General features: G+C 41.6%; 1 protein-coding gene across 1 annotated transcript in view; it reads left to right on the forward strand.

The window, feature by feature from the left end:
* The window catches only part of SAMD12 (sterile alpha motif domain containing 12), a 176,406-nt gene extending 155,118 nt beyond the window's left edge, over nt 1-21,288 (forward strand). Inside the window, exon 5 of the mRNA XM_005516945.3 lies at nt 12,326-21,288. Within this exon, the coding sequence (XP_005517002.2) occupies nt 12,326-12,348 (23 nt within the window). The 3' untranslated portion in view covers nt 12,349-21,288. The remainder of the gene's footprint in view (nt 1-12,325) is intronic.
* The last annotated feature ends 1,484 nt before the right edge of the window (nt 21,289-22,772 follow it).

The following is a 22,772-nucleotide window of genomic DNA, read 5'->3' on the forward strand; positions in this document are numbered from 1 at the left end:
GGCCTGGTCTGTGTAAAAGGCATGAACAATAGTCATAATGCAATGAAGAAATACCTTTCGTCTATGTCAGAAGATGTAATTTCCTGAGACATTACAATGAATTTCTCATTTGGAATCTGGGCCCAGAGGTTAGACAAAAGTTCTTGTTGGCAGGCAGTGCCCAATGATCACACAGATGTCTCCAGGATGCTGCATTAAGGCCACAGATACAGTAATCTCATGAGATTCTCTAACCAGAGAAAACTGGAAAAAACAGGGAGACCTGAGCTGCAGCAGCATGTTGTAGTTACACCCTAGTGAGGTGAGATCATTTCTCTTTGTAATCTCAGAATGGAGAGTAGAAGCTGAATGATAGTGTCATTAAGAAGTTGGTATTTAACACATTTACAGCTCTTTCAGTTTCTATACCCTTCAGGGCCAAACTCCAGAATCCTTAAATCTAAGATTTTCCAGAAAAATCCCTTTGATTAGTAGGGCCAACCAACTGGCTATTCCTGAACATCTCACATGGCTTTTCTGATAAGGCTGCTGTTCAGTTTTGCAGTCTCTACAACATCACAGCTTCTTTTTTACATCCATTTAGGCATTTTATGTGTACTGTGTTTAAACACAGCCTCTTCAGGAACCTAGGGCATGAATCCTCCTAGCTAACCTCTTAATCAACCAATCCCAGCATCTATTTCTTCATTATTCACCCAGTCTGGTCCAGCCTTAGTGGATGACTAAATACAAAATCCTTGAAGGGTGTGTTGGAAGTGATGGAGAACAATTTAAAAAATGGCTTGGCAAAAGATGTTCTGATTGTGTTTATTCTTGGGCAGTGTGTGATGGTGGCTGGGCTTGTGAAACAAATCTGGCAGCGTGGCTACTTGAGCCAGATGACAGCGAAGCCACTGGAAGATGGAGTGTGAATGCTGAGCACATGTTGCTTGCTCTTCTTCAGTGGCAGTGCACAGCACTGCGCTGTGTTTGCCACGGGGCAAGGGCACACAGGCAGTTACAGCAGAGCATCTGTTCTGCTGCACATCCAGACACCCGTTCCCTTGCAGTACTGTGTTCACAGAGGCATGCCCTTAATTACCCTAAACAGACAAATGCATGATGCAGACTGAAAATTCCAGACATATGGACATGCCAGAAGTTTTGTGTCTCCTGTGGGTAAGGCATTATAAATGTCTTGAGGGGTTACCAAAACTTGTTGCTACCCCAGATCTGATTTTGAATGATGTGTCAGCACTTGTCTAAGATAAATATTGGAAGACTTGTAGGCATCATCAGAGAAAATTTTCACAAGTAACTTGGAAATCAAAGTCTTGTTGACTTTAATGAGACTTTGGTGTGCAAATTACTTGGGGGTTTTTGAATATCTTGTCCATCTTCTTTCTAGCCAAAATCTGTTTTATGCTCCAGTGGCAGAAACCCTTCCTTCCTTTCTTCCTTCCTTGAAGCAAAAATTTAATTGGGATGCTTACTGTTCTGGCACTGGGGGAGAACTACCCCAGCCCATTACATATTTTTCTCTGATTTTTGAGGCACGAAAGTTTGTCTGCACATGAATTGTGATAAACTGTTTGGCCCGAGATAAAATGGTAGAACTTTTCCAGTTACAAGTTCTTACCAACCTAATTTCCTACCACGCCTAAAATACGAAAGGTGTGTAATAACAAACAAACCACTATTTTTATTTACTCAAATTTTATTTACCTATGTGAATTTCTTTTCATTTCTTCATATATTCCAACTGGAAATGAAAAGAAATCAGTGGCAAATCGAAACAATTTGGCAACATAGGCACAATAAAGTATCTGACTACAAAATGATACAATAGTGCTGAGTAAATAATTCCTCTACAAAACTTTAGTACTTCGTGGATTTTTGCAGGAAGCATCTCTTTATCTCAGTTCTGTGTATGAATTTTTAAGAAGATTATTTGGTGTGTAATTTCCTTGTCAAATTCCAGTATCCAAGGCCTCAAAAGAATTTAGGGATCTTATCCCTCACCAGAATCAGTAGAAATGTAAGCATTAAACATGCTAATCCTGAACATTGTGGTACCTACATTTCACATGCTAATTGGAAATTGTAACAATCAAATTAAGCATGAAGTTGCAATTCCTGTCACCTCTTGTTTGCCATTTAATTGGTGGATAACTACTCTTGTAGCTAGATTGCTCATCATTCAGCTTTCGTGGTAATCAGAGAAGAGAGGAGCTGCCAAGGAATCGTTTATCCAATATGACAAGTAGATAGGTGGGTCACTCTTCGAAGGGCCCTGTCTTTCTTCACTGCTCATGGAAGAAGCCCAGGTAACAATGTAGGTGGGTCTAGGATGGGTTAAATGAGTTTGTTCAGCCACCACACAAAATTCAGAGCCAATTGAACTGGTGCTCTGGCACAGCAAATTGCTTCTCATAGCACAGGCAGGGATGGATTCTCCCATCCCACTCCTGTCTGTGTTTTGTACTTATCTGGGGTCCCAGTCTGCAGTAATGCGTGGAAATACCCAGCTGGCTTTAATCAGGCTATCTGCTGAAGTTAATCATCTCAGAAATCCACATAAGCTTTATTTATTTACGTCTCTAACCTTAAAGACAAGCTTCCAGGTAGGAGAGAGATATGCTGTATGTCTTTTTTTTTTTTTTTTATGCTGTTCCAGTTTGTGCAGAACAATTATGTGTTTATTTAACTAGACAGCAAAGGGAAGTCTAGTGATCTGTGATATGGCAAATAAGGCTTTCGTCTTACCCACTGAGATGCTGCTCTGCTGTGTACTTAACTTTCTTGTATCCATCAGTCCATACTGTTATGTTCTGCTAGCAAAGGATCTGAATGATGAATGGGAGTCTTTTTCCTGATATGACATTTAGCCCCAAACCCTTCTCTTTTAAGTGTAGAAGTGTCCTTCTGTCTGACTTTTAAAGGTCAATTTCTACCTGGTATTGAATTCTTTTCTACATTGGTCCTATCCTTGATTTACACTGGGTATGCCTCTGCTACAGCACCTGGGCACTGGATGCCCAGCGTGGCCAGTGATGGCAGCACGAGGGTGAGGATGGGGAGTGCATCATCTTCCTGGGCCTGGGCTTCCTTGGGAAGAAAAACTGGATTTGGAGGCAGATGGGGCAATGTGAAGAATTCCTACAGGTCTTGTGAACTGTCCCACAGGACATGGTTGATACCACTTAGTTTGGGCGAAGGGAGAGAACACAGCATTTTGTTTGGGATGGCAGCAACCACACACACCATCACATCCACAGCATATGGTGTGGTCTGTCACCATTTGTGTACATTTCTGTGCAATCATCTTTTCAGGAACATGAGCAGGATTAAAAAAGAGACAGGAGAATATGGAGGTGCTTTGGATAACCTCCAAATTAAAATTATAGAAAACAGGAAAATCAGAGTAAAGCACAATTTGCAACCAGTCAAAGAATCCTTGTGCTGAGCAGGAACTCCCCAAAACCCTGAATGACTGAATAGCTCATGCATTCTGAACATTGGCTTGCTTTGTTTCATACATGTCAGGCTTTCATGACTGATTTGGCTTTGTGGTCAATACAGCCCACATAATTTCAGTACTTAGACTTTGTGCATGACTTAAAAACTTTGATGTGAACTGCCCATCCTTTGTTTATCAAGCCCTTCTGCCAAGGCAGCATTACTGGTATTTAGGGTCTCCTTTGGGAATACATCCAGATACAGTCTCAGTAATCACCTAGGGGACTCTTCAAATGTGATAACTCATTTTGGTCACTGTAGTTAACTTTCTAGCTGTTTAGACAGAGACATGAAGCCTGGTGTGCAGAGGGTGAGCCCACTCTGCTGCCTTGACACAGCATCACCCGTGGGGTGGAAGAGGATCCCTGTTTTGGATAGGACCTGCCCCCACTGCAGCTCTCCCTGAGCTTGGTCCTGCAGCTAGGAGAAGGAGACCAGGGACCTTCTATTTGATTTAATTTTAAAGCAGTAGTGGTGTATGCAACATGCTAATTGTTGTGTAGACCTTTCTGAGGATGCCTGGGAAGATTTGGTCACAATAAGATGGATGAGGCTAAAATAGAGGCTGCTTTTTTCCTATACAACCCAGTGGTTGTGGAGGGCCATGATGGATTGTTAACATTGATGGTCCAGCAATTTCATTTTCAGATGACAATCAGTAAAGTACAATTTTGAGATAAAATGAGACTTTGGGCCAGATTAGGAGAAGGCATCATTGGCATTCTGGAGTACGTATTCCAGAAGCTTCCTCAAACCTCTTCTCCTCAGGAGCCCCACATCACTCTGACAGCCTGAAGCACTTGTTGTTGGACACAGGAGCTGGACAGACAGCACCAATGCAGCCTTGGAACTCTCTTTGTGCTTAACTAGGAACTGTAAAATAAGGCCATGTCTTCTCACTGAGGTATTTTGAAATTAAGGCCTTTTTTGGCAACATGTTTAGACACTGTGTCCATGAGAATAGCAATAGTTATTTTCCAGATAGAGGTTGATATTGTGCATTAAATGAGGTGGTGGGGCACATGCTGAACTGCAAGAATAAAGCAAGTACCGAATGGTACCAAAATGTTCTTTTTCTGTATTTGGTCTGTTTGGTGTTCAGAGCAGTTCAAGGGTCCTGCAAAAAACATTGGTAACACAATGTCTTAATACAGGTAAAGGGTATATATTGATTAATTCCTGCAAAAAGCTAAACGAATTTGCTTGTCTAGCTAGCTAACTAACTAACTAACTAACTATCTAACTAACTAACTAACAGGTGGGGACTGGTTTTGTAGTAGATGCATTTTTGTTTTGCTGTGCGTGTGCATGTGTGCAGTTTTTTAGGTGGTTTTAGTAGGTATAATTTCCCTTTTCACTTGGTTAATCACAGAATGGAAATTTTCATTTCAGAGAGTCTCACAGTGAATATCTCCCTAAAGGTGGATAGTTTGTTCCACCTATTAATCCTGCATAAGCCCTGCATAACCAGTGAGGGAGTTGTAGCTCCAGAGAGTTTCCAAACCATTTTGTTATAATACTTCAATTTTTCCAGTGAAATTTGTAGTTTCATCTGATTGTATTTCTTATCTTAATTCATATTTCATTGAGAATCCTAAAGCAAGTAATAGGATGATATAATGCACAGAACTGATAATGCACAGAATAATTCCCAAATGCTGCTGCACCCTTCTGAGTGGGGTAGTCTTGAAAGTGCCCTGCAGAATCTGTAGAGTAAATGCAAATACAGGTTCCAGGTGGTGATCAGAGCAGCCACCAAACCACTGGGGACTGTGTGGTTAAGCACTTTATGCATGCTGAAGGTACCACTAAAGGCTATGTCTTCTTTGAGTTCAGTTTGTGCAGTTCCTGGAGCTTAATTTTCAAACCCAGTCTCTCAAGGTAAAAGCAATAGATATGCAAAGGCTCACAATGCAGTGCAAATGGCTGTACAGAGCCCCAGCATGGGGAATGCCATTCATCTGTGACAACCTTTTTCACTTCCTGCAGAGCACCCCAGAAGAACTTGACAGACCAAAAACTGATTACAACCAGGCAGTGAGAGAGATGCATGGTAAGGTGTAAAGTCAGCAATCTCATATGCATTTTCAGTTTCAGATGGCACCAGATGAGACTATCGGACTCCGTAGCATCACATTAAATCTTTGCTTGCTACAATTTGAGTTTCTTGAGCAGAATGCTTCAGGACAGCCAGTTCACTAGTCACAGTGATAGGTAGGTGTGCAGTAGATCAAGAGACTTCTTTGAAAGAACCCATAAGCATTAAGGAAGCAGTTGCATATAATTTTTCAAGATATTTTAACTGCTTGTTAGTTCAAGGATATCATCATAATCTGTTGAATGTGTTTTTCTGTTTCCTTTGAATGTTTCCAACAGCAGGTGGGTGGTAGGATGTATGAAGCATCTTGAGTTGAAATGATTGAACCACTTTGAAAGAAGAAATAATCTCTCCTAGGATTTTTCCTGATTTTTGAACCAAACTTCTAAGCTTGGGAAATTTTCACAAGCTGCTTAGGCACAGGCATAGAAAGAACATAATTTCTTGGGACAGATTTTTGTCCTGAGGTTTTCAGATCACACTGTAAAATCAAGTTGAGAAGATGTAAAAGTCTTTTAAGATATTTTTCAAAACAAGCCTAGAGTGTGAGCTCAAGCACTTTAGAGAGTTGTCCACCAAGAACTCTTATTTTTTGAAGGAAAGGGCAAAAAATCAAAATTCCTTCATAAATAATCTGTACACAGAATCATTATGTGTTCTCATTTTTTTTTAACGTAGTAAAGTTGCTGAGAGATTTGCTTAGGTAAGGAAGCTGGGGTTGTGTGTGACTCATAAAGAGACTCTTGCTAATCTGACTATTTGATGGCTTTGAATGGCTTAGCAAAACACATTTTGGAATACTACATTTTCAACCCATTCTGTGTGAACCAACTGTGTTCCACAGAGCAGCTGCAATAACTCTGACTAATTGTTTTTTCAGAAGGTTACCTGCTGAGAGCATCTGCCATGACATCCATTCTCCCAGAAATGTTTCATCTCAGAGTTGCCTGATGCAGGCTGGAGAGCCCAGCATCACAGGCAAGAAGGAGTTATCTCTTGAGGCAGAACACAGAGCATGGGATTTGCCCGACCTTGTTGAATGCTCATTATCTGTCTTAAAACTCTGAGCATCCTGTCTAAACTGCCTTTGGAAGGAACCCTGAAGCCTTCCTTGGTATGAGATGTGCTGTTGATCAGATGAGCCAGGATCCCACATACCCATGGTCTCCACACAGCACTCGCCCAGTACCATGCTGACTGGACTGTGCCAAGCTGTGTTCCAGCTGCCCCCTCAAAGCCCTTGTTGGGGCCTGGGACACTCAGTGAGCAGTGTAGCACTACATAAATAACACCAAGGAGTCTGTTGCTTGTAACATCATTCTCTTCCCTAGATCTCACGCTGGAATATTTATTCAGGAGCGTATTTATGGCGATATTAAAACTCTATCCAGGAGGATTAAGAGTACCTGCTTATGGGAGCAAGTTGTCCAGAAGAAGAAAAAGAAACCTTGAATTTCTCCTTGCAGAAATAGCAATTCATATATCAGCTGCTGTTTGTTTAAAGGACTCTGCTCTTGGAGTCTTGTAATGGTACATCAATGTCCCTGATCATTTCAACAAAAAATGTCTGGTTTCATGGTTGGGTTTTATAGTTAATGACAAGTATGTCCTAACTCTCAGCTAAAAAAGTAGGTGTGAAGGGAAAACAACATTTGATTCTACATATTTTTGTCTTTTATAGTTATTTTGCATGGACTCATTAAAGAATATCAGCTGTTTGGGATTAGGATTACTGTGTTAGATGCTCTAGGTGTTGTGCTCACAGACCCACCTTTTCTGTCAAGGTAGTCCAAAACCAAAATCTTGGTTTCCTGCTTGGCAGCCAAATTAAAAAATCAAAGTAAGAAGACTCTTCCTTCTTTTCCCCCTTGGTATTTTTCCACCATATTGACAGCTGCATTTGACAAACAACATTAAATTACCTTCAAGACTGTATCAGCTACAAGTTTTTAGTAATGAGAGGGTAATTAGGAAAGTCAGACAAGACATGACTGGTTGGGAATCAAAACAATATTGGCAGCTTTATCAAAAAGCATCCACATGTCTGTATTCTCTCAGCTGCTGGGTGTTGCATTCAGTCCCTAGGTTAATGTGTCACTGTTTAACACAGGCTGCTGGGCTGTGGCACTGCCCTGAGGCTTGACTTGCAGCCTGTGCAAGCCGGAGCTGCTCCAATGAGAGGAGGGGTTGGTGGGTGGATGGAGCGGGCTAGGGGCTGGGGCTTTGCCACCCACTCTGTGCTGGCTCCAGCTGGCTCCACACATGCAATTGTGTGAGGTAACCTTGGATCTCTGGCATTGTTGACTCTGGTTATCAGCAACCTGTTACGTAATGAGGATGTGCAGCAATAGCTGCGTTCACCTACAGGTTAAAAGAACCAGGGCTGTTCTCCACCCGGAGCAGGAATGGGATGGCTTTGTGAAACCAAATTCAGGTACAACTTCATTTGTAAAGTACAGGGGGAAATGGTTCCTTTCCCTGCCAAGGCTACCCCATGGCAGCACTTCCCAGCCCCTGCCAATTCTCCTTCCACCATAGTGACTGACTGGGATCAGCAGCTCCCCAAGAAGGTACTTTCTTTTTACATGAATTTCCATGAGCCTTACAGAGACACCTCATTCTCTCACACCTCAGTATTAATAATAATTCAATGCACAAGAAAAAGGTAAATCTATGAATGGGCTTCCAGGCATTTTCATTCATCAATGTCCAAAACTCTTCAATGGCGATGGTATCTCTTGGAGGTCCCAGAGCTGGACACACACACCATCTGGAGTACTGTGTCCAGCTGTGGAGTCCCCAGTACAAGAAGGACATGAACCTGTTGGAATGAGTCCAGAGGAGTCCAGAATCAGTAAATTGACCATGGAACAATTCTCATGAAGACAGGCTGAGCTGGGGCTGTTCAGCCTGGAAAAGAAGAGGCTCTAGAGAGACCTTACAGCGTCTTCCATTACCTTAAAGGAGGCTACAGTGAGGCTAGACAGGGACTTTCCACAGTGGTGTGACAGGACAAGGAGCCTTAAACTGACAGGAGCAGGTTTAGATGAGATTTCAGGAAGATGTTCTGTACTGTGAGGGTGGTGAGGCACTGGCTCAGGTTGCCCAGAGAATCTGTGGATGCCCCATCTCTGTCAGTGTCCAGGGCCAGGCTGGATGGGGCTCTGAGTAACCTTGTCTAGTGGAAGGTTCCCTGACCGTGGCCAGGGAGTTGGAATGAGATGGTCTTTAAGGTCCCTCACAATCATTTGACAGTTGCATGAACTCTAATTAGTTAATACCAATATGCAACAAGTCTGCAATAATATACAGCCTATTATAATGTCTAAACTGACATGAGACATGTAAAGTGAGATATCTATGGCCTTTCTAGCACAGGAAAAATATTACTAAATACAGCTAAATGCAGTTTTTCACAGACTCCAAGGAATAGATGGTAGTAGGATGTTTGGAAACAGGCATTTTTCATTATAATCCTGTGTTTGAAATGTGCTGACTTTAGAAATATAGTATAAAATTGGTTCCAGGAGAGTAAACCTGGCAAAGATAATAGATGCTTGTTTTCTTTATCAGAATTCCTCAATTATGGAAATATGGCAAATAGGTAATACCTCTAGGTTGAGTTGAATTAACATGTGTTTAAAATGAATGTAAAATATATCCCTTTCTCAGACAAAAATCACACAGCACAGAAACTCGAAAACTGAAATACATCTCTGGCTTTGAAATGATAGTTGTCTTTCTACATCAGCTTCTTGAAAATGTCATGTGAGATTAGATCTGATCACTGTTGTGCTGTAAGCACATACACCCCTTGCAAAGGGCTGTCTTTGTTTCGAGAGTTTACTGTCTCAGGCAGGGTTTTCAAAGTCAGCTGCTCATTTGTGATACCTTTTATAAAGATCTTTACTTTCAGTAAATACTGCATATGTACTGTTAGAAAACCAGGGTCCTTAGCGGAGCCTCCAGCTGAGCACAAAAAACTATGCAGGAAGAATAGGTGCTTCTAAAACCCTGTCCTCAAAAGACAAAGTGAGAAGAGAAGAAGCAGGCTAGGTGACCACTAAAGCCTCAATTTGCTTGATCTAAATGCAGAGCTTGACAGAACTACTGCTGTCTGCTTGCTCAATGTCCCCATTTGTATCCAGACACCTCTGAGTGGCTGGAAGTGCTCACTCTGTGGTGTGGATGGAGCTCAGGTTGGGATCAGTCCCATTCTCCTCATTCGTGGGTTTCTGCCTGAAGGGCTAGCTGGCTCATTTCAAACTTAAGTACAAGTACAAGCTAATGACTGAGACAATGGGGATGATTGGGGAATTTCAGCATGAGTGCAATCATGAAGCCTGACCTGATAAAATTAGCCAGTTTACCCATTTTACTTTAGTCCTCCAACTCTGTGGCTAGACAAGGTATTTTCCATTGCTTGGGAGAGCTTTTGAAATTTTCTCTTCTGTGCAGCAAATAAGCTTAAAGAAGGAGAGACAGGCCTTTGTGAGACAGGCCTGTGTCTATTGGTGCTATACAGATGGGAGACATCCTCTAATTCACCTGAAATCAAACACTTTTGAGATTAAGTGCCTGTTTGCCACTCTCCAGTTTTAAAACCTCCCCATAGGTTTGCCCTTTGTCTTCAAAATTGCTCATGTCACCTTTGCTTTCTTTTCTGTCTTAGGGGGATGTTAGTTAGTTAGTCAGTTATCTCTGTAGACCAGCTGAAGGCTCAAAACTTTTCTGTATGTTCTTCCATGGAGTAAAAACAGTTGCTGGGTCCAAAATGTGTATCTTTCTCAGGCCAATAGTCATGTGGCCATCTCATGTAGTAGATGACAGTAGGTGGTGTTAGGAACATTGCCCTAGAGAACCTGGAGGATAAAAGCAAAGCAGCTATAAAAACAGAAATCAAGGTTAGCACCATAATTAGGTAAATATGCCCACATAAAGAGGGAAATAATTAAGGAAACTGGTTTTTACTGTTCTCTATTTCATAGGGCATATTTACACTCAGAGGTCAAGTGCTCATGGCAGGGAGTGGGTGGTTTTTTTAGTCTTGTGCAGTACCTACTGATTTATCATCCCATCCTTTCTGTGCTCAATCAGACCTTCATGTCCATTGCTACAAGAGTTCGGGGTTGGAAGAGGCAAATATGGGTAGAGTGACAGCTTGGCAGAGCCAGTCAGCCCACACCCCACAGAGAAGAGTCTACCAGGAATGATTTTGAAGGAATGAGAAGCAGAAATCCACTGCCAGCCTGAGTTTCAGCTGATGTGAAAGCTGCCTTGGCAGTATAGGTATCCTGTTTGCTTCACAGTTAGGAATCTGGCGTCAAAACCCTAACAATCCAGCTCTTCCCACACACACAGATATATGCATTCATGAAAGAAGCAGGGTATCAGCTGGAAAGGGTGCAAAGCCCCTTCTGATGAGTCTCATCCCATCATTGCCCTGGTCAGAGATCTGGTCTGTAAAACAGGTGATGGGTGAGGACTGTGTGATAAACAAAGCTGCATCCCAAAACCTTTTAGTGGTGGCCTTGGCAGTGCTAGGTTAACACTTGGACTCAATGATCATAAAGGTCTTTTCCAACCTAAATAATTCTATGATTCAAGTAAGTAATATGGTGAACTTGTCTCTGCATGGCTCCTCAGCCCCAGAAGCTTGAGCCTGTGATGGGTTTACAAGCATGTATGTGCTACACACTGAATTAACTGATGAATGTGCTTCAGTGTGAGCAGTTCTGCACAGGCACTCATCTCCTGTTCAGAAAGGCAGAACAAGGAGCACATCCCCATCATAAAATGTACAAGCTTAAAAATATTTAGGTTGGAAGAGGTTTCAGGAGAAGGTTGCAGTAAACTATGCTCAAAGCATAGGCCATGTCAGCAGGTTGTGTGGGGACTCATCTGGTTGAGCTGCAGCTATCTGTGTAGGTGGAGGTCCCATGGCCTGGTCAGGAAACTTGGTCCGAAAGGTAACCACCCTCACTCAGAAGATTTTTTTTCCCTGCATCTAACTGGAATATCTCTTGTTGCTTCTTGTGTCCATTGCTTCTTGTCCTTTTTCTGTGCTTCTCAAAGTTTGGATGAAGAGGTTACAAGTAACCTCCACATTCTCTTCCTTTATGGTGTGATGGTTTTACACCTCTGCAAGGGCTTTCAGGCATGGAATAGCAGCCACCAACACTGAGTGTGCTGTACTGCTTAGCAAGGGAAAGAGAAACTGCAACCTCCTCGTTACCTTATAGGGCCTGCAGGGGGGAATGATATGGGTGAGCTGTTTTCACGTCTATGTGAAATGGCCAGTTCTTACCATCTAAGCCAGAAGAAAGGGTGTAGGAACATCAAATACTGCTTGGGCATTTGGCAGAGCCTTTCCAGCATTTGGCTATCAAGCCTTCAGTAGTTAATGCAAATCCAACCAAACAGAAGAGCCCTGCTCTCTGGGACGCAGACTGCAGGAGGAATAAGCAGTGCTCTAACAGGAGGCAATAAAATTCAAGTAGGATTTGTTAAATCATGCAAATGATTGCTCATCTGCACTTTATCTAAGGAATTGATTAAGGTTTTTTTGGTTGGTGAGTAAAACTGATTAAAAAAAGTCACAGCAATATATTTTCTAGGACTACATTTACTAAGATCAAACCTGACTTTTTAAATTTGAGTTGAAATGCATGATAATTTCTTTGCTCTGTCCTATACTCACAGTCTGGTTTTGGATTTTGTTTCTCACAGCCCCAGCAGAGAGCTCTCCATAAACATTTCCAGCCTCTAAAGCTGCTGTCCTGCCACTTGATATGAAAGTGAACTTTCCTTCATGAAAATACCACAATAAATGGCGCTGCCAGAAGATGACCATGGAGGATTGAAGACAAACTTGAAGTAAAATCAGCCCATTCAGCTGATACATTCTGGGGAGACCTGGTTTGCTGTGGAGTAAATATGTGGTGCAAAATATCCAAAATATCTAATTTGTTGAAAATGGTCATTTACAGACCTTTAGCTGGAAAAATTCTTCCAGTCTTCATCACTGTGCATAACTTTTGAGTTCCCTTTAGGGGACTGTCTATGCCCTTCACTAGAAGTCCTGTTTTAGCATGGCAACTACTGGATTCTTTTATTATGTATGCAGATGGCATGATGTTTTAGGAAAAACTTAAAACAATTCTCCAATCTCAGTGGATATGTTCACAATATAACACCCTGATAGGAATGTAAACGTCTTGTATGTGTTAGTTTTGCAGTCTAATGGTATTCTGTTAAACAATATCAGCACTTCATATGTGCTTTTCTCACAGAACTAGCACAGTCCATATATATATATAATTGTCCTTTTTTAAAATACCGAGGATATGTTTCAGTGTTTGTGCTGAGACTGCATCCAAACTGAAGCCCAGTACTAGCATCCCTTCACTGATTCACAGTAGGTTGTGTAGATAGATTTGCACGTGGCAGAGATATGACTTCTTTTATTAAGACTTAGAGAACAGCTGTCACAGAGGTAGCCAAGAACAGGGTAGTTTGAGTGAACTGTAGGATACTGTGTCTGCTCTCCCTCTCACCCACCAATTATCAAAGGGTCTCTTTTCTAGTGTGACAGTGTGTTTTCTAACTCAGCAAGGGAGAGGCAAGGGAGGGAGCCTTTCTCAGACATGTATGTGACCCTGGGTTTGGTCTGCAATAAAACCAGAATAAACTGGAAGAATTCAGGTTCCTTATGCTGGCCACCACTTATGTTTTGGGCAGGGCTGGAAAATTGTAGTCCAAACCAAACTCTCTAAAAAGGTAAAGTGTAAGACTATACTTCTAAGGAGCAAGACACTCCCTTTAGAGAGGGCAGATTTCTTCATTAACTTTCTCCACTTTCTACTCAAAACAATATTTTGGTAGGAACTGGGAATAAGCAAATGGTTCCAATAAGCCTTTCAATATACTGTAGCAGGCTCAAGACTGTTGCATTCAATCTGAACGTTGTTTTTTGTTCAGTCTCTGAATGGCTGACCTCATCACTGGTTGTATCACAGCTGGCTGTGGTACTGTTTCTTCCATGGGGACTCAGTGGAATTAGTGTCTATCCCTTACGTCAGAACCTTCTCAGCAGACTCTTAATAATGAACTGATGCCATCAGCATACTGAGGGGGCTTACCTCTTTGTTCCTTCTTTCTTTAAAATCAAAGGTAGCTTTTTTGTGTACTTAAAGACTGTCACTCTCTCCAGCCTGATAAAAAGATACTGTAGAGTTGTTAGCATTTATTCCAAATTCTGGGTGAGACAATGCTGTGTGAAGATGCAGTGATGGAGAGAATGTGCAGCTAGAGTAAGGCACAGGCACCTTTCTGGAGGAAACTCCTGTGTTATAATTCTTAAAAATTATTATGCAGTTCATTGCTAGAGAATGGAAGGTCAACCACTGAGGGTGCCTATACAACAAACAGGTAATTATCTTCAGGGTTTAATTTTTTTTAGATGGTTATGGACTTGGGTTTCAGCTCTCCACCCATCTCAGATTCAGCATAGTGGATGCTTCTATAGTATTCAGTCCAAAAGCAAATTATTTTAACTGGTGACAAAGATTTTCAGAAGTTGCTAGTGATTTTTAACAGTTTGGGTCTTTCCATGGATTCTCAAATGGAGCTCCCAAGAATTACAGAGCAGTAAGCTTCTACATTCTCTTTCTGAAAATCCTGGTCCCTGTTTTCAAATTAATTGGTGTAAAAATTCTCCTTAAAACAGAAGGATCTTTGCCAGTTGCAACATTTGCACTTTTTAGAGCTTTTCATAGGGTTGCAGGTTGGAACCTGATACCAATAGAGCTGGCCATGTGCATGGCACAGGTCCACTGTAAGCTTCAGCAAATTTTACAGCTCTTTCTACTACAGGTTTTAAAAATGCACTCTGACAACTGGCATCAATTTCATGTTGGTAAAGGAATTAAAATCAAAATACTTTGATATGTTAAATTAAAAGGAGAATGCTATACTTCTACAGTAGGAGTTCTCTTATTTTACTACCCAGTGAAAAAGTCCAGAATAATTTGAATGACAAAAGAAGAGTTTATCAGAGAGTGTTATCTTAAAAGGGTGTATGAGAAGAAGTTGCGTTAGGCAGAGAGCCACTAGAAGCTTTTTTTGTATCAATGTTAGTTTTGAACATCTTCCAGTATATGGGCATGAATTTAGATGTGTGCACTTCTCCTGTTAAAACAGTTTGTTTTAAAAGCTTCCCAGGATTTTAGCTATGTTGACCTAGAAAAGCAGTGTTATAGGCCCTGAGAAATGTGAAAATCAAGTCCAGACCCCTGAGTAGCCAGACTTGGAGAGAAGTCTGCTGTAGGTGCCTATCGGACAAACTTCCCTTGAAGCTGGTGTAGGTCTCCATCCTGCAGCCAGCCTATGCATGTGGATAACTGCAAGCATAGCTCCTCCGAGCCCCGTGACACTTCTCACGTGTGTAACTGTCTGCCAGAGCCATAAGGAAATAACTGTACTTTTTGGCTTGTATTTAACTATTCATTGTGTTTGGATTTTTTTAATCACTGTTATTCTCCCAAAGTAGGCCATGCTTCCTCAGGGATATTTATGAAATTGTTCTACATCTCCTGAACAACTATTTGGATCCCAGTGTATTCTCCTGAAAACTTTTATTATAAATAAACATGTGGGAGAGATTTTTGCTCTTATGAATGGGGGCAGGTACTGTGTTCTCGGAAAGGCTGATGAGTGCAGACAATCAAGTCTATTGCATTTTTTATGCCGAACACCTTATTAATAGCAGACATATCCGCTTTTGCCTGGGTCACAGGAACAGTTCAGGGGAAAGAATGCTTTATCTCTGGTCAATAAATCATTTATGTCGAGAGTGCCAAAGACCAAGTCAACATGAAAGGGAGCAAATAAGTTATTCTGGCAAAGGAAGTGAATTTAAATATGCTCAGAGCCATTAGTTTGCTGCAAAAGAGTGAAAGACTAATGCTGTTTTCATAAAGCAGCCATTATCAGTCTGTGGAGATAGATAAATTCATAAAGGCCTTGCTGCTGTTACACTGATCACCAGTTATTATCTCTCAGACAAGGCAGGGTTGTGACCAGGACCCTGTTCCCTGTGCAGACCTGCAGCCTTGTTCCCAGCCTGGAGCCTCCCCCTGCTGCCACGCTCACCTGGTTTCTCTGTGTCCAGGTTGCAGCATCAGACCCCGCTAAAAATCCCTGTCAGAAACTCAGCCATTCCAAGTGCTTTGCACCGTGAGAATTCCGCCACTAGAAGCCTGAAGGAATTGCTCACCCCTGAGAGCACACTACAGCTGAGATCATCCTTTGCATTGTTTTGTTCCTCGTTTTTTTTCATCTGGGTGGCTTTGTGTGCCTGAACACCTGCCATTTATTCTGTTAAGGGAAAGGCAGCTTTCCAGGAGGGGAGTTTGAAAAAGCTCTATGAGCTCTTTGGTTTTGCTTGTCCAGATGCATGACAATGCTGTCCCAGTGAGTCCACCCCTCCCTGTCTCTTCCTTAGGGTAAGTGTTGTCACTCAACTGCAGCTGCAATGTCATTGAGGAAATGAAACCATTAAAAATTACAAAATTCTGGGTTTGCCCTGAATATTCAGAAGACCCAATGCCAGTCCCTGGCAGACCTCCATTGGCACTACTCCATCGCAGTCTCCAGAGATGTGTTGATTAGTGTCAGCTAAGGAGCCAGCATCGAGGTGGCATTTTTTTGTGATCACTAAAATGAACCTCCCTCCACCTGCCACAAAGTCAAAAGATCTGCATTATTCAAAATAAAGCAAAGTAAAACCCTGCATCTTTCACCCTGGTCCCTTTAACAGTTACCATCTCTGCCATCAGAGTCTCCTTGAACAGCTCTGCTGCAGGACTGCAATTGACCATGGTATATATAGGCTGTCAATAAGATTTTAATTTAAAAAGAGAAGGTCCTTTGGTATAATTAAAATTGATGGGTGAGGGGAAAATATTACCAGCATTACCTGCAACCTCCTATAGTAAAATTCAGGAAAGTAATCTTGAGTGCAAAAAAGCCTACCAATATAATGTATGGGTGATTAGGCAGGCTCATGAGGATAAATCAGCAAGTAAGAAAAATAGGTGCTTAATGAAGGAAGCCAAAAATGTATGGGAAGTCAGTGGCAAATAGGTTAGGGCTGGTTACACCAAAGACTTTACATATATCCTAATAAATACCATCATAGCAAAGCTAAGTGTGATGTTAGACAGACCCAGCACAGAGACTGCTCACACTACACTGGAAACCAAACAAATAGTCTTGTTTTGTATTTGAAACCAGTGGAAGGAGGGAGTCAGATTACACATGAAAATGTAATTCCTCCTACTCCATCAGTAATTACAGGTAATATTAAGCAGTAACTATCCAAACAGAATTCTAAATTTGTTGAACCATTAATGGAACCCAAAAGTGAAGGAAAAACTTGCCTAGGACTCCTCAGAACCAGAAAGCATAAAGGAAGCTTGAAATGACATAAAATGCACAATAATTCAAAAGAATGAGTGGTTTGATCCAGAAAACTATAGACTCATTAGCTTCCTATCTGTCTTAAGCAAAATTGTGGCAAAGTTGATATGGCATAATCATTAGAGCAATTAAAAATTGATAAACCCCTCCATATTATTTTTATAGACCTGTATCATGCCAATTGAGCTTGCTGTTATTTTTGTGATATCAAAGGATTGTTTAAAAAAGCTCTGCTGGCATACTATACTTAGCCTCCTATAGAGCATTTGATTCTGATAAAGAACAAAATAGCACAATGCAAAATCCGTATCACCCATATTAAATGAATTAAAAATGGATTACAGGCCAGATCACAAAAAATAGCTGTAAATATGAATTATCCTTGATGAGACTGTTTCTGATGAGCTCCTCCCAAGGTATGCTCTATTTTCAATATACCCCCCAGGGAAGGAGAAAATTACTGTTGGCAATAGCCAAAGATGACAAAAATGGGCACAATAAATAATGATCTGAGCAAGTCAGTAGTGGAGAACAATCTGGAAGACAGATAAATTAAAAATCCAGGAGAGATGGTAGCAAGTCCAACTTAGAAGCATGGGGAATATGTCTGCAATAATACAGTGGCTGTTGAGGTGTCATAAATGATCTGTTCAGCATCAGCCCCAGAGATGCTCTTGCTGGGATGTAGGACCTGGCAATAGTGATGCCATTCCAGTTTCTTTGGTCACTGTCAGTCTTTCAAAAAAGATATTGACAACTTGGAAAGATTATTTTCAGTAGTTCCCAGTGTCATTCAAGGGCAGGAAAACAGGTTTTATTAGAGTGTCAGATAAATGAAGCTCATGCTATTAATTTATCAGAGGCAATTTGAAGAGGTGACTTGATCTCCGTCTGCAATCACAATCTTCTACCTGGGCAGGGAAGTGCTGTCTGAAGGCAGGTAGCTCTTCTATGTAGAAGAAAAGGGAATGGTGTGCTTCTACTGGTTGGAAACTGATTTCAGGCTAGAAATTAAGTGCAAATACTCAACAGGGAGGATGATTACCCATGGAGACAACTTACTCAGTTACCTGGTATGTTCTCCATCACATAGTCTTCAAATGTATGCAGAGTATTTTTCTAAGTCAATAAGCTCTACCTCAAACTGGAATCCAGGCTCGGTGCAGCAATTACTGGATGAAGTTATTAGGCATGTATTATGCAAGGATTAGACTAGATCATCAGATGTAAACTTCTGAATTAAAAATATCCTGAAGTTTCTAATATTACAGGAAGGCAGGGCAATCTATATCTTCTTTTTTTTCCCACAAAATGGTATTAAACAGCTTCTCTGGAAAGCTGTGCATTTGGTATGAGCATCAGTAGGTCTGCTCACAGTTGTAAGGTTTTTCTGCATATAATTAAAGGAAGTGAACTAGACAAGAAAGGACAACAAAACCCTTGGACATAGCAAGAGTCTGTAGTCTTTCATTGATAGCAGCCTGGGACAAAATGCTGCAAGCAAAGGATGGGGCCATGTGGATGTGTAGTCAAAGCAAGGAATAACAGCTGGGTTTGCCTCTTAAGGAGGTAGCATCTTGCTGGCAAGAAACAGATTTTCATGCCTGCAACAACTGGTGGAGAAGCTGCAGAGCTGATGGAGAGGGCGATTGTATCGCTGTGCAGCTGAGAACAGTACACAAGTTCCTTGCTTCAAAGACAGCAAACGTCTGCTGTCATGATGAGCCCCATTGGAGCTGGTTAATAAAGCCCTGGAAGTGAAATTACATCAGTGGGATTACCCAGAGAAATGACAGCTGCTCCCAGCAGTGGTTTGCCAGATTGGGTCCTGTTACTGTTAGCTGGTTTGAGTGTTGTACTTCAGGAATAATCAAAGGAATACTTGGTTTCTGATTCAGATATCACAAAACCACTGTTCATTTGCACAAGGTAAGTGTGAACCATTGGAGCCATCTTCCATGTGCTTCATCAAGTGGTGGGGAAAGCACAAACTGGGTTGTTAAAGAGTTAACAGTTCACACAAATAAGGGAAACTGCAAAAGCAATACTTACTGCAGATTGGTATTAGACACCTTGCAGCTCTGGAGGAGGGTGTTCTCTGGCAGGCATGGCTGGGGCCAGCTGCAGGGCAGGGGTGAAGCTGAATTGGAACGACTGCAACATCTGCTTCTGACATAAGAGCAGGACTGACAGCATTATCACAGCTCAGGCTCAGACCAGGCTCCATCTAAGGAGGAAATGAAAAGCTCCTTTCTGATATATTTCCAAATATATTTCCAAATATATCTAAATAGTCTCTCAGAAAAAAAAAGTTCACTGTAGTTGTTACACCTCTAATCACATTCCTTCTATTAAGCGTTTGCCTTGAATTTATCTATTTAATATCATAAGTCACCAAATTAAATAGCAAAACACAGGGGTTTTTTTTAAAGCAGGGAGATTGGTATTGCAGCAAAACTGCATGTAAGCAATAAGAAGCTTTGCAGGGAAGGAAAAAACCTCAGATTGTCCCATCAGATGCTTAGGAGGCTTGCTTAGTTGGTTGGGTTTTTTTCAATATTGAGAGGGCAGCTTTACATCTAGGCAGAAGTTTTCCTTACTGAGCCAGACTTTGGTCTCAAGACCAGATGGATAAAGAAATGTTTGGAGTCCTTTTAGCACTTTGTCTGCTCCCCTTGTATGTAAGAGGCTCCTTCTCTGCACTTCTGAAAAAGGTGAAAAGGAGATTAAGTGACAGTAGAAAAAGCACAGAGGGACAGGAGCTTCCAGCCTATGCAAAGGCTCAGCATGAGACTCACATCTCATCCTTCTCCCCTGAATCCAACACCACTGTCCAAGGGGAGGAATGAGCCACGCTGGGCTGGCCCACAGGCAGAGCCCAGTGTTCTGTCTGTGCCGAATGGCTCCTGCAGCCAGAGCAGGAGACATTTCCTGGCAGGACTGGACACTATCCTGGCAATGGGAATGACCAACATTTCCCTAAAGAGGCTGTGTCCTCTGAGGAGAAGACTCCTTTGCTTTGCAGTAAGCTGCAGGGATGCTTGGCAAGGTTAAGATAAGTATTTTTAAATTTTTCACAGATATTACAGAATCTGAAAATGGCAGGGCAGTACTTTGGGATATGCTGGGCTTTGCTTTCAATTTCTTGTAGGGACTGCAGCTACCTGGACCTGCCTTGAAATTATTGTTTCTTTTTCACTGTCTGGGTGAGATGGGAGGAATGCCTGCTTGGGTCTGCACACCACAAACCAGCAAAGGGGGGTTTAAATTTGGGGTTCTCTGTTTTGGGGAGTTGAATTTAAGGTTGGTTGAACACGACCCTGAGGAAAGCAGGCAGCTGACATCTGGAATTGCAGTTGCACCTGGGTTGTCTCCAAAGGTTGCTTCCCAGAAAGGAGCCCATGGACAGAATCAGATACCAGGCTGTGCCGGTGCATCCACATCGGCTGCTGCTGATGGACATGAGCTTCAGGGAGTGAGAGGGAGGCTGGGTTCACAGTCCTGGGAAATCTGGTCACCTGATACAGGACAGCTGGATGCAGAAAGGCTGACTGTAAGCCCTTGATCATGGTCAGAACAGTCACTTGAAGCCAGCAAATCGTGTCTGGTTCTACTGCCTTTGGACTCAGTTCTGGTTTAGTTTCACTAAGGAAATACTCTAAGCCAGTGATCTCCTTTTAATGTTAACTTGGTTGATAATCTAGGAATATGCCAGCACTGTAGTGCTTATAAAGTGACACACTGTTATTCCCAGGACATCTATGGTTGAACTTTTTAATGATGGAGCCAAATGAAATGGCATGAGACAAAAGTGTGCCTTTTTGTTTGATGTACACTGCATTTCCCCAGGCATTCAAGGTGTTCAGCTGCACAGCAGTGTTTTTTTCCCAAAACAGAAATTACCATGCAAACTAATTTTTAGTATACAAAGTGGCCATCACTTAATTCCATCTTACAGTTTTTATATTGTCTTTACTTCCTTCTGTTTTCAAAAATCAACAAAAACAAAGCCCGGGCGGGAGGGAGGAGTTATTTTAAACAATAAAAACAAAACCAATATCAAGTTTTTGGTATCTTTGGGCATGATCTCTGGAAGCTTTGGGTATCTGCTTTATCATTTTGTATATTTGACAATTTTGTACTCTGCATTGTTTGACTTCATTTGTGCATGGCAATGTATTAAAACATGGAATTTTTATTATACAGTAAAAGTATTTTGTTTGATTTAAATAAGGTCAAGCTTGATCCAGGTCATCAAGAGGAGGGGGAAAAGCCCAGAGTTTTTTCCTAGCAACAACTCTCACTGGACAGTCTGAGTATTCTCATTCAGGTAGTTTCCAGCACCTGAAGGTGAGCAGAGCTTTTTGCCCACCTGCAAGTCTCCTCCCCCAGCTGCAGTCCCTGGGTCTGTGCAGTGATTTGCTGCCCAGCTGCAGGGGTTGCCTAAATGCAGCATATCACAGCTGCTACCTGGGCAAAGGGCTCTGCTCTGCTGGGCAGTGTTTGGATGTGAATCCAGACCAACTCTTCTGATTTTGCTTTAGTGCAATGCAAGAGTGAGCAGATACACACATGCACACGGTGAGGAAGAATTCTCCTTTCACTGCCCTTATTTCTCAAGACTTGGGGGATGCCCTTGTCAGCAGTGAAGCATCCTCTAAGGGGACCAAACTGCAAAAGCAGGTACTAGACTGTTTATGCTGTGAGGCATTTCACTTCCATCCCACCCGCCCCATTTATTCTCAGTATTTATGGCATGCGAGCAATTTAAAAGTCAATGGATTAGGTAGTTTTCACAAAAATGCTGAAATGCTGAAATTCCAGCATGATATTATGCTCTTCCATATATGTGGTTTTTTTTTCTTTTCAGCCATAATTCTGAATAGTCTCACATTTGTAAGGTAGAGACTGATGACATGTTTTGGTCAAACACAAAACACTGGATTAATACAAAATAGTAGAACAAAATTATACATTGTAAGCTATAACTGACAAAGTCAAGGTAATTTGTCCTCTAAAAAAATCATAAATCATGTTTTTTATTTTAACATCTCATGATGGCACTGCAATTTACTAATTTCTGTTTATATCTTTAAAAAGCTTTTTAGACCATAAACCTTGTCAGCAAGAAGAATATGTTAGCAGGGAAAGCTCTGTTTCTGAACAGATCTGTGCACGTTACTTCTTGGGCTGAGGGAAATTAGAACAATAATGCAAGTAAAGAAAAAGTTGCTAAGTCACATACCGTTTTCACCATCAGGGTCTCCCTAAGGGTTACAGTGGTGCCATATTATTACAACTCTGTGTGCTGCACAGTAGGATTATTTCCATTATAAATAATATGCCACCTAAACCAGATCTACTTTATAATGAAACAACAGCTGTCATGATCATGAAATATTTTTCCCTGTTGACAGAGAAAATAGTTACTTGAAGCTGTGGACAAGGCATTTCCATTTGAGCTCATAGGGGTTTAGGATTGCAAATCTTGGGGATGGGGTTGTGGCTTCTTCACGCACAGTTTGTTACTCAGAAGCTATCAGTGGAGCACCAGTTGTACAGTTTGTTTTTCCTACTCATTTTCCTTCCAGTGACAATCAGTCCTTGATGAAACTTACATGACCTTGTGTTATACCAATGTACATCCCATGGATCCATCAAAGCTTACCTTACCCTGAGCATCTATCCAGGGGTT

This window comes from Pseudopodoces humilis, chromosome 1 (assembly GCF_049639895.1).
Source record: "Pseudopodoces humilis isolate 2021_Gansu_Grassland_sample_001 chromosome 1, ASM4963989v1, whole genome shotgun sequence".
Lineage (NCBI taxonomy): Eukaryota > Metazoa > Chordata > Aves > Passeriformes > Paridae > Pseudopodoces > Pseudopodoces humilis.